General features: G+C 58.2%; 1 protein-coding gene across 1 annotated transcript in view; it reads left to right on the top strand.

Moving 5' to 3' along the window:
* The first annotated feature begins 3,833 nt into the window (after positions 1-3,833).
* The window catches only part of NOL4L (nucleolar protein 4 like), a 122,449-nt gene continuing 113,898 nt past the window's right edge, over positions 3,834-12,384 (top strand). Inside the window, exon 1 of the mRNA XM_039864057.1 lies at positions 3,834-4,154. Within this exon, the coding sequence (XP_039719991.1) occupies positions 3,834-4,154 (321 nt within the window). The remainder of the gene's footprint in view (positions 4,155-12,384) is intronic.

Genomic DNA, 12,384 nt, shown 5'->3' with positions numbered 1-12,384 from the left:
GCAGTTTTGACTATACATTCTTTGCAGACCTTTTGTCACTTATGTCTTATCACCCGGTATATTACTGTCAGTATTATACTAATACGAGCTCTGGGGGTCTGGACTCCCCATGCTTCAATCCCAGCCTCCCTTGGACATCTGGACTGAAGGTTAAAACAAAATCCAGGGGCTCTACTAACTTATGGATAACAGGGCAACCTACTATGTCCTTTTGGCAAGTGTCTGGAATGGGAAAAAAGGAAGAACAGATGCCCTCTAGGATCATGATTTCCCACCCTACTCCCAATCTGGGCATTGTGAGAAACTTACCTCCTCCCCAGCAAATTGTGGGGCAGGACCTCTGCTAATGGATGCCACTGATATGAACAGGCCAGAGATCCAGGGATCTGTGTCCACAGAAGTGGGGATGGGCTGTAGCAGGCCATTCTCTTTGGCTCAGCCATCTCCACTTGGGGCAAGAGGCTGAGATGTGCCTGGTGTAGAGTGAACTGACACATGGGAGGAGAAACCAAGGCCTCTGGCCTCTAACCCCTTTGACCACAGAGCTCTGGGGCACTGGCTGCCCTCCACTCCTCATTTCTTCTCTACTTCTCAGTCGCTCCCATTTAAAACTCACCAATGGCTTCCTATCACTTCTAGAATGCAATCCAAAGTTTTCCCCATGGTCCCTTGCCTTCCGATTCCTCCCGCTGACCTCACTGTAGCCAAACTGGCCTCCTTTCAGTTTCTGGAAGATGCTAATCTCTTTCCCACCTCAGGGCCTTTGCACATGCTGCTCCCTCTGCCTGTAATGTTCTTCTCTCAGAACATAGCATAGTTGACTCCTTTTAAGTCATTACTCAAATCTACCTCCTCAGAGGGGTCTTTCCTATCTCCCTAAGAAAAGTAGCCCCTCTTGTCCACGCTTTGCTTTCACAGCTCCCTATTTCCATCATGGCCCTTTTCCCAAGCTATAATTACTGATAGTTGATTTTTTCAATGGCCTTCTACCCCGCCCATCGGTGAGCTCCAAGGAGGCAAAGACATTAGGGATCCCATGGCTATGAATGATATCCCCAGTACCTGGTGCATAATGGTGGCCTAAGAAATGCTTGTTGAATGAATGAAACATGAAAAGATTCAACAATGTTCATCCTCCTCCTTGAATACTTTGCAGCCTCTATGAAGGAGAAAATGGCATTTACTGGGCACCTGTTGTATGCCAGGCTCTCTCTCACACATTTTATTTTGATGAGCCTTTACATATATGACATTCTGTCCATTACACAGATGATGAAATTGGTGTTCAATGACCTGCCTGAGGTCACCCAGCAAAGGGTGGACTGATGGGTTCATTCATTTTGGAGGCATCCAATGGGCATGAAGGGCATGAAGAATGCCATGGCAAATAGTAGTCAGGGTTTAATCCCAAGTCTGTTGACTCTACCCAAAGCCTGTTCCCTTCACTATATCACACCTTCTGCCACACTAGAACTCAGTCCAATATCGACAACCGAGTTTTTAGATTCTGAAAGGCAGGCTAAGACCCAGATTGTGTAGAGAGATGGTCTGACTTAGTATTATGGGTCATGGACAGAGAGACCTGGGCTCAAATGGGGGCCCCACTATCTAGGTACCAGAGCACCCTTGCTAAAATGATCATTAGCATTGCTGGGCTAGAGCACCATTGTTCTCAAGAAGGGAGTCAGTTGTGGGGGTATCAAAGGGGTGTATTGAAAAAGTCAGGGCATGGGCTTCTCAATCATGCAGGAACCCTGCACCCCTGGAGCTGGGTGGCCTTGGGGTAGTACCTTCCCCTCTCTGAGCCCCAGTGGTCCTCCCTGAAAAATGGGCATGCCAGCATGGAACCAGAAAGGAGGAAGATAAAGAGGAAAAATGACTGTGGAGTTGTTGGTGTATATAAAGTAACATGGAAATGTAAATTATCTAAAAATAAGTCTATGTGAAATGCAGAGAGAGGTGGGACTTAGACGACCTCTTGGGTTCTTTCAGCATTTATTGGCACCTACTGTGTGCCAGGTGCTATGCTAGGGCCTAGGGTATAGGAATGAGTCAGACATGGACCCTGAGCCCCCTGTCTACCGGTGGAAGGGAGCCAGGCACATATAGTGTGGAGATCTCTCCCAGCAGGATGGCAGGGGGAGACTTCTTGTGTGATGTGGTAGCAAGAGCCAGACAGATCTGAACTGAAACCCTCTCCTCCTCCCTGCATGACCTTGAACAGGTCAGGCCATCTCTCCAAGCCCCAGGCCTTCATCTATAGTACAAGTCAGTCCCCTGTGCCTCTCAGAGTTGCCAGGACACGGAACACTGTAGGTTCCAGGGTGGGGGACCTTGAGATGGCTGTAGCCAGTAGTTCTTAGGCAGAAAATGGTTCTGCATGGACTGAAATCTGGGCCTCAGGCTTGGGTGGTGACTTGCCTACAGAAGAAGTCTAGGGACTGTGGCTGGACCCCAGGGAACAACAGGGGAGAGAAGCACAGCAATTCTTCATAGCCTGTTAGGAAAGGAGGGCAGAAATTCTGGGGAGTTGGCCTGTGCCTTTATTTATGTTAGTAATTTCATTAAGGAGTGGGGGCTGGCTTTGCCCAAGCTCAGCCCTGCCCAGGGAGGAGCGGGATGGCAGGCTACCTGAGTTTACTCAGCAGGAGATTCTAGGCCAAGGTGCACCCACAAAGACAGGGTATCTCGGGCTGAATTTGTGAGTGTGTTGAGTGTCGCCTGAAGCCTTGGTAGGGTTGGCCTGAGTAAGGCTATGGGCCAATGCTGACGACTTCCCTGTGGCCTGGGGCTGTCCCAGAACGTTGGGACTGGCAGAAGCAAGGCCAGCCAAACTTCGGGGAATTTGGGGTGAGGCTGAAGAGAGGAAGTCTGGGGGCCCTGAAGAGTGGCGGTTTGGGGTTTCCCAAGGGAACGCTGCTCTTCTGAGGCCAGGCTCACACTAGAGAGGTCAGGCCAGTTGCCGGGAGCGAAGGGGCCCTGCCCTGTACCGCCAGCGCCGGGCTAAAATTGGGCGGGGCCGCCCGGAGAGGCAGGGACGCTGGTGGCCGGGCGGGGTCGGTGCCCTATTCCCTGCGAGACCGCCAGGTTCGGGCAGAGCACGGCCTGCGAGTCTCGGGCCAGGCCCGGCCAGAGGAAACTCGGTCCCTAGGCTGAGCACTGCGCGCCTGCGGCTCCTGTCCTCCCCACGGCTGCGGGCGCGGCAGCCCCCGCGCCCCCAGGGGCCGGGCCGGGGCGGGGGCTGGGCCCCGCGGGCGGGCGCGAGAGGCGGGGGGGCAGGCGGCGAAGGCTGCGACGCTCTAACAGGTGGGATCCCGCGGCGTGGTGGAGGCGGGCGCGGGAGGAGGAGGAGGAGGAAGAGCAGCGGCAGCGGGAGCCTGAGCAGGAGCAGGAGCAGGATGAGCCGCGCAAGCTGACAGCCGCCGCCGCCACCGCCCGCGCCCAGGCTCGGTCTCGCTCCCCGCGCCCGGGGCCGCTCCCCGCCTCCCGCCTCCCCTGGCCGCCCGCGGGGCGGCCCGCCCCCTCTGCACCTCCGGGCCCGGAGCTGCCTCCATCGCTCCTGCATCCCGGCCGGGGGGAGGAGGAGGCGGAGCAGGAGGCGAGCCGGAGCCGCCGCCGCCAACGCCGCCGCCGCCGCCGCCCGAGCAGGACAGAGCGCGCCGCAGACCCGCGCGTCCGGCCGCCGCCCGTGCCCATCAAGCAGCCGCGCCGGAGCCACACCGCGGGACAGCCCGGGCCGCGGCGCGCCCCGACCCGGCCCAGCCCAGCCCAGTCCCGGCACCGGGCGGCCCGGTGGCCGGCCCGCCCCCGAGGGCGCCGGGCGCGGCGGGAGGATGCCGAAGCCGACGCTGCTGCTGCGCGGGGGCTGGGAGCGCGAGCGCAGCCCCGGGGACTCGGAGCTGGGCCGCCAGTTCCGGGACTGGTGCCTGCGCACCTACGGCGACTCGGCCAAAACCAAGACGGTGACACGCAGCAAATACCAGCGGATCGCCGAGGTCCTGCAGGGTGGCGGCGGGACCGGCGCGGGCAGCGGCCCGGCGGCGGGAGAGAAAGGCAAGTTCCAGTTCTGGGTGCGCTCCAAGGGCTTCCGCCTGGGCAGCGGCCGGGAACCCAAGATGGGCCAAGTGGTGTATGTGCCGGTCAAGACGGGCTCGGTGAGTGCGCGCGCGGCGGCCGCGGGCCGGTCCCGCCGCGGGGCTCGGGCGGGCGGGGGCGAGCGGGGGCGGGGTAGGGGTGTGGATGTGTGTCTGAATGTGTGTCCCTGAGGTTGTCCGTGGGTCTGACTCGCTCGAGGCGCACGCGTCCCTGCCGGCCCGCCCGGGCAGCGCTCTGGGTTCAGGGCGTCCCTGCCCCCATCTGCGCCGCTGCCCGGGCCGTGGCCGTGCCGGGCGGGCTGTCCCGGGCTGCTCACCCCAGCATGTTCCGTCCTCCCGTCCCCTCCCCCCGCCAGCAGGCGGCTGCTCCGAAGCCTGAGCCTCCCCCCCCGCCCGCCCCAGGGCTGCCTGTCCCGGGCGCCTCGCGCTCCCGCCCCCGGGCCGGCTGGGCTGTGTGTGTGTGAGTGTGTGTGAGAGTGTGTGTGTGTGTGTGTGTGTGTGTGTGTGTGTGTGTGTGTGTGTGTAGGGTGGTGCCATGGGAGGAAGGGTAGGGACAGCCACGGGACGGGGAGTCCACTCGCCTTCCCAGCGCCAGGGGAGGGGGCCCGCCAGGGCACTGTCTCCCCGACCCCACCCGGGGCTGGCCCGGGGAGGGGCAGCCCGAGCCGCAGCCTGGCGCAGGAGCAGCCTCCCGCGAGTGGGTGGGGCGCCCCCTTCGCCCCCTGGGCCCCTAGCTCCCCCCTCCCTGGGACGGGGGCGGCCTGACCTATCCATCCCTTCCCCTCCCCCGTCCCCGGGGCTGGCCCGGTCCGGGCGGGGTGGCGTGGGGGAGGGGGCGGGGAACCGCAGCCGCGGGGAGGGAGGAGGCGGGCAGCGGGGCGGGGGCGTCCCCTCCGGCCCGGGGCGCCCTGGAGAGGGCGTGCGGCGCGGGCCCCGCGGCTCCCCCGCGGGGACCTCATTGTTCTGCAGCGGGTGGGGGCTTCGGGGGGGGCGGCTGCTCCTGGGGAGCTGCTGAGCTTTGAACTTTCCGTCGTGGAGACCCTCCATTAGTGCGTTCAGCCCCCGGCCCGGCTGGCCCGGGCCAGCCTCCCTCCCTGCCCCCCTCGCTCCCTCCCCGGCCTCGCCCGGCCCGAGCGAGCGAGCGGGGCCGCCCCGCGCCGGCCTCCCTCCCTCCCTCGCTCGCCCGCTCCCCCCTCTGTGCTCCTCCCCCGTCCGGCCCGCCCGCCCCGCGCTCAGCCCCGTCCCCGGCCGGAGCGGGCTCTTCACACACAATTGATTCGGTCGTTACGAAAAGTGCACTTGTCCCCTCCCCCTCCCCCTCTGGCGGCCGCCCGGGCCGGGCCCGCAGGGTGAGGGGGCCGCGAGGGAGGGAGGCGGGAGCCAGGGAGCGGATCCAGAGGCGCCTCCCCCCGCGCCCAGGGGACGGGGCTGCAGGCCGCGGGGAGTGGGGAACCGTGAGCGCGGAGGGCGGGCGGCCCATCTGCGAGGAGCGCTGATAACCGCGCCGCTGCCGCTGCGGCCGCCAGCAGCCCATCTGCGCCGCTGCCGCCTCCGGCCGGACCCAGAACTGAGGGCCGGGCGGAGGGGCGCGCTGGGGCCGAATTCCCGAAGGGGAAGGGTAGGGCAGTGTCCCACCCTGCACGAGTCAGGGACCCCCCCAATCTAAATCTGTCCGGACGGGCCCAGGACGGGCCCGGGGAGTCTGGGTCATTTCCCCCTCCCTTGATCGAGTCAGGGACCCCTCCCCCAGCCCAAATCAGTGCCCGCTTTCTCACACGGGGAGTATGGGTCATTGCCTCTTCCCAGCCTAGGTCAGCCCTCCCCGCCCTGCTATTTCCTACAGCCCACCACTCTCCCCCATCTTGGGCTATTGCCCCCACCCTAAATGTGGTTTTTCCGAGGTCAATGACCCACCAGATGGTTAGCTGGATCCAAACCCCCTACTCCGGGTCATTACCCTGAGCCACCCAGGCTTCTTACATGGTCAGTGCCCCCCACCCAACCCATCCGGGGTTATTCTTTCCTAGGGAGCTGGAAGTCTTGGACCAACCTCCTTCTTAGTCTCAGTCTGTTGCCCCCACTGTACCAACTCCTGGAGTTGTGGGGCAGATGACACTTAGATCTGGCAGCTGGCTTACTGGTTTTCTACGTGGGTTGACCTCTCTTACAGAGAGTGGGCATCATGGGACAGTCTCTCTAACCCCCTAGCCACACAGCTGTCAAGGCAGAGCAAGAGCACAGATGCCCATCCAGGCCATATGCAGAATTTGGGTACGAGGCCTGGGCACCAGGTCCTGCCAGCTCAACCAGTCACTTTAGACCCTTATGAGGCCCACACTAACCTGTCCTGGCAGCAGGGTCCTCATAAGCCTCTACCCTGCCTCCCATACCAATAATAAGCCCTCCCCAAGGGACTACCTGCCTGGGAGGCAGAGAAAGGAGACCCAGGCCTCCCTGCCCAGGCTGCCAGGAGGACTAGAAACACAACAGACGTGCCCTCCTGTGACAGCCCTCCCCTCGAGCTCCCCACGCCCGCCTGCCTGGCCTGCTGGTCCCCAGAGAGCCCGTTAGTTACCTGCCACTTGCCCAGCCAACCGGAGCCAGCTGCAGGAGATGCCCCTAGTCTTGCTACCCCCATCTCCAAGTACTTTCCTGGGGCTCAGTTATTATTTTTACATTTCCATTTTCCTTTTCACTGATCTAAGAGGAATGAATCCTGCTGGGAATTCAGGGGCAGTCATGGCCTCTAACTGGGAGGGGCTGAATGGGACCTTCTTTGAAAGGTGCAAAGGACATCCCCACCTTCACTGGCCTACATACACACACACACACACACACACACACACACACACACACACACTTTAAAGTTATCTGCTTCTGGTGGCAGTTGGGAGAGATCCTGTAGTTTTGTCCTGGGTGGGTTTTGTGAAGGTCATTGGGCCATAAACCTTTGTCTGAGGCATTTGTTTAGCACCCACAGCTCTTTTGGAGGGCACTGGGGCACTGAAGTGAGTTGGACTCTGCCTGCAACTGGGGCACCCAGCTGGTAGGGGTGGTGGGCACATATGATCAAGAAACCAGGCAGAACAATTTCAGGAAAGAGGGGATGTGGGGGTTGGGTTATCCAGAAGCTGAACAAGGGCCCTCTGCGTGGGCTCGGTCCTAAGGGTGGCCTTGATGTGTCGTCTCTCTTCCATGTTGCCGCCCCCTCGCTGGGCCCCCTTTTCTCCTCCCACAGCCATATGCGGTGCTGTGGTTGGGGCCCTTCCCAAGTCCTGGCCAGCAGCGGGTCGATGATCTGACACCACTTGTCCTGTCCCATCTGGCCCTGAGCTTTTCTGGGTGTGTGTGACAAAGGCTTAATCTGTCCGGACGGGCCCAGGGCGGAGAGGAGGGCAAGGGGAATTACACTCTGCTGGGGCCTCCTGCAGCTGGGGCCCGGGTGGGGCAGGGCAGGGGGGTCGAGCAAAAGCTTGAAGTGGGGGAGAGGCAAGTTGGTCTTCAGTTTGCAGGTTGTCACAGGAAATAGAAGTGGAGGCGGAGGGCCAAGGGGAGGAGGGTGGAGTCCTCCACGCTGGGTACGGGGGTGCTCATGGGATAAGATTTTTTTATGACAAGAGCCAGCCAGGCCTCCTGGCTGGGCAAAGCCTGGGTAGGATTTATTATTTCTTGTGTTTGGCCTGCTGGGGCCTCCGTGGGCTGCCCAGCAGGGGAAGCAAACCCCTGAGAGGCAAGACCCTCCGATTCCGTTCCAGTGTTCCAGCGTTGGCCACAAAGTGAACCAACCCCTTTCCTTTTCCTCTGGTCTCAGAGTGGGGCTGCCCCCGGGCCTGCAAGGGCTGCAGGTTAGGTCTGGGGCGGGGCCCCGGGCCATCTGTCAACTCCAGGGACCAGAGAGCCTCAAGGCTTCTTGGAGATAGATGTTCTCAGCCCAAGTCTACCATCTTCCAGATGAGAAAACTGAGGCCTCAAGAGAGGAAGTATCTGTCGGTAGGGAGCCAGGACTAAAACGCAGATTTCTGTGCTCCACTGTGGCTTCTCCGTGGCCCATCACATGCCAGGATCCCCCATTTGAGCACTGTTCCCTGAGGAGAAACGCTGGATTGCCAAACTCCCCTCTCAACACCAGGCTTTTGCGAGCCGGACCCCAGGTGTTCCGCTGGCCAAATTGACTAATGGTCTTTTTCCAGTTTGCAGACAACGTTCATTTAGTGGAGAGCATTTTCACAGTCTTCAGTCTTTCTCCCCAGAGCTTTTGTGTAAACCTTTGGCACCTGCGGCCGCTGGTCTGGGCGGGAAATGGCCTCTGACTTAGCACAGTATAATATATGCTGTGACCTTCGGTTGACTACCTCAGTATTTCCTGCTTTTCTCCAGATTTTCACCCCAGCAACCCTTTCTGAGTTACTATTATGTGCTTGTCACTGTGCTGAGATGCTGAGATGCACTAACTTGTAGAATACTCACAGCAGCACATATCAGTGCTGTTATTGTTGCCATCCTTCAGATGAGTAAACTGAGGTTAGAGGGGCTCAGAGCTTCCCTAAGGCCACTACTGATGGGGGCAGGCCCTGGGTACCACATGCACACATGTCCATTCTGACCCTGTCTGATGTATCTTGCAACCTGATCCAATTTGAAAGCCTAGGTCCTTCATGACAAGCTTTCAGTCCCTTACGCCTTAATCTGAATTAGTTTAGAACAATCCTTCTGGTCAAATGTCTGTAGTCACGGTCTGGTCTTGAGGCAGGACTGGCTCCGTGTAAGGTGTCTGGGGGCTTTCCTGGGGCTCACTAGGACAGGTATGGAGTAAGGAAAAGGGAAGAGGCCTCTGTTGTCCTGAGTCTTGGGGGACTTTAGAGAGAAGATTGACAATAACATCTGGCACAGGCCCCATTTGGATTTCTCAGGGCAGAAGTGGGCTATTTTGTTCATTAAGCCTCAGTAATTTGGGTGAATGTGGTCTTGGGGACCCTGCCTTTTGGAGCTTGGGTAATGCTGGAGGATCGGGCTCTTCTTTCCTGGGACCTCCCTTCTGGGTCCTGGGTCACTGAATGCTAGGGGGCGGGGACAGCATGCCCTGTTCTCTTTTGGGTCAGACCTGGCATGAACATTCTCTCTTATGGCTCCTACAGGCTCTGTTCCCATCCTTGAGTGTCTGGGAGTCAGGAAATGCATCTGGGCCCTTAAAAATGCTGCTAGGAGCGGAGTAGGTGTTAGGAAGCCTATGGCCAGGGCTGCCCAGGGACAAAGTGACCTAGCTTCAGGCAAACCTGGGGTTCTCCAAGCCAACTCTTACCTTAGAGGTGATGGATTCAGTACTGTACATGTGCGTGTGAGCTCATGGGGTCAGAGCATGTGTATGTACATGGGGCTGTGTGCATGTGTGTGTGCAGGCAGAAGTGTGACTGTGTGGGTGTGAGTGTGCAGGTGCCTGGCCATGTACAGGCTGAGGATTCTGTGTGCCTGGAGCGATGTGTGTGTGTGTGTGCATGTGTGTGTGTACAGGTGGAGGGGAGACTGCATGCTTGCGAATGTGTGTGATTGTGAGCGTCTGTGTTGGCAGATGTGCAAGCACCTGGGGTGTGGGCATTGGCAGACCACGAAAGTGACTGTGTGCATGCACACATGTTCAGGATCCTATTGAAAAAACCCTGTCATTCTGGCAGCACCTTGCTGACAGGGGTGTCCTTCATCATAACCGAGCCAGCCCAAACTGCTGCCTTGACCTCTGCTGTCCCTGGGGCCTCGGAAGCTGCAGAAGCCAAGTGTGAGGGAGGGAGTGGACATAATAGGTAGTGCCATGTCCCTGTCCCCATGACAGTGGCCAAGGCATCTCCCTGTTTCCAGACTTCTTCCTCCTCTGCTCCTCACTTCCCTACAAGGATAGCAGGGCAAAGCTTGTGACCTTTGCTTTGATGGCACTTAGTAGCCCAAAGCCAGGCACAATGGGGGACGAGGTAGGTCCTTCTGGGAGAGAGGGCTCTGAACTTGAAGTGACAGGGCCAGGACTGATGGCATACCAACTCAGCCACTTCTTTCTATGTGACTCGGGTAAGTAGCCTCCTTGACCTCTCCAAGTCTCAGTTTCCTCATCTGGAAAACGGGCTTCAAAGACCCACTTCTAGGAGGCTTGACAAACTGGAAAAGGCTCTGCTAACTTGTGTCAGAGCAGGCCTGGCCTCTGTCCCCAAAGCTGGAGAGGGAGCAGAAGGAAGCAGAAACCAAGGTAGGCCACGTATTAGAACAAGGACTCCTGAATCTTTCTGCCCCTGGCCCAGCTTGCCATAGAGGGGAAGTGAAGGGCTTGGGGTTCCAAGCCACAGGGTTCAAATCTCAGCTCTGCCCTTTTACCAGTTTAGACTTAGTTTTCTCATCTGTAAAATGGAGCTGATAATCCTATGTCCTTTATAAGACAGGTGTGAAGAACTGATATGAAGATGAATGCACACAAAACCTGAAGAATGTAGCAAGTCCTAGGAAATGTTAGCAGCTGTGTGATCTTACTGAACCTCAGTTTTCTCATCTGGAAAATGGGGAAGATGATGAAAGATATCATGGATAGTAAATGGGACAGTGGAAATAAAGCACCCAGCCAAGTTCCTGGCACACAGTAGGTGGGAAGTAACTATTAGTTCCCTAGAGATTGTGTCTGAGTCATTTCTATATCTCCAGTGCCATTGGGAGCCTGGTTAATGTATTGAATCGCACAGAAAAGTCTTGGTGAAGAATGTAGGTGTGGCATGAGCCCCCAGAGCTGGGGACATGAAGGGTCAGGGTCTCTCTCTGTCTTGGCTGGCTCTTGCCCTGCTCTGAGCCTCAATTTCCCTAGTTACTGCACGGGAAAGACTCCTGTGGTCCCTCCTGCTTCTGAATCTCTTCTTGGTACTGGGGATGCCAGATCCCAGAGGTAAGGGTACTAGAGGGAAGAGAGTAGGGGCCATACTAAGGTTTACAGGCACTCCCTAGATAGGAAGATAGAAGGCTGAGCCTCCCAGAGGCCTCTCACACACACATCCATCCCCGCCTCTGCCCCAGTCCCTGGCCAGGAACCTGAGTTTTCAAAGACTCTAGTATCTTATATAGCGCAGCGGTCCCCAACCTTTTTGCACCAGGGACCAGTGCTTCTATGAGAATCTAATGCCTGATGATCTGAGGTGGAGCTGAGGCCATGATGCTAGCTCTGGGGAGGGGCTGCAAATATAAACGAAGCTTTGCTCGCTCGCCCACTGCTTACCTCCTGCTGTGTGGCCCTGTTCCTAACAGGCAATGGACTGGTACCGGTCCATGGCCTGCAGGTTGGGGACCCCAGTTATAGAGAACACAGTAAGGCAGGTGTAATGACCGTCTCCCTTGGGCAAGAGTCTGAGCACATCTCTCATGTTTTCAAGCTCTTCCCTGTACCAAACACTTGAGTCTTTCCTGGATTCTGTGAGGTAGATGAGAACCTGGCCTCGGAGAGGCCAGGGAACCTCCCTGAGTCTCACAGTGAGCAAGTGTCAGGGTGTGGATTCTGTGGCTGTCTGACCCTCTGAGCCCCTGGGTGTGGAGGCAGGGGTCCACAGGTGCTGTAGCCCTCCCACCTCCCCACCCCAGGCTCATTGTGCCCTCTTATCTGAGGTCAGTCCACAAAAGCCTCTCAGAACTCAAGGCAGCCCTCCCACTGGCCCAGACCCAGCCTGGTGGGAGACAGATGCCACCCCTCCCTCTTCCCCTTCTCTTCTCTCATCCTGTCCTGTCCTGGGCAGGCTGCAGGGGTTGGGGAGAGAGGGGAGCTAGGAAGCTGGCCTGTTCTCTCCTCACAAGGTCATCAACCCCCTCAGCATCCAGTCCTCTTGGCCACCCCAGGACATGAGGCCTCTCAGCTGCAGTTGGGGAAACTAAGGCCAAGAGTGGCAGGAATTCGCTCGAGGTCCCACTGAACAGCAGCACTGGTGTGAGCCGTCTGGTTCCAAAGCCCAGTGGGTCATTGTCTCATTCACTTGCTCATTCATTTGCTCCTTCCATTGCTTCCTTCTCATCACAGCTGCTCCATCTCCCCGTGTTCGAGCCACACCTGGAGTCATTTTTAATGCCTTCCTTTTACCACCCTTCCTCCTCATCCAACCCATTTGCAAATCCTGTTGGTTCTACCTTCAAAGTAAATCTCACATTTTACCTTCTCACCACCTCCACTACCACTAGCCTCGTCCTAACCTAGCAATGCATCCACCTCCCTTCTAGGCTCCCTGTGGCCACTCTGGCCTCTCTATAATCCCCTGTGGCTCACACAGCCAGAGAAAACTTTGCA

The sequence above is a fragment of the Pteropus medius genome, unplaced genomic scaffold (genome assembly GCF_902729225.1).
Source record: "Pteropus medius unplaced genomic scaffold, Ma_sr-lr_union100, whole genome shotgun sequence".
NCBI lineage: Eukaryota > Metazoa > Chordata > Mammalia > Chiroptera > Pteropodidae > Pteropus > Pteropus medius.
The sequence above is the reverse complement of the archived record's forward strand: the minus strand, read 5'-3'. Positions and strand labels throughout refer to the sequence as shown.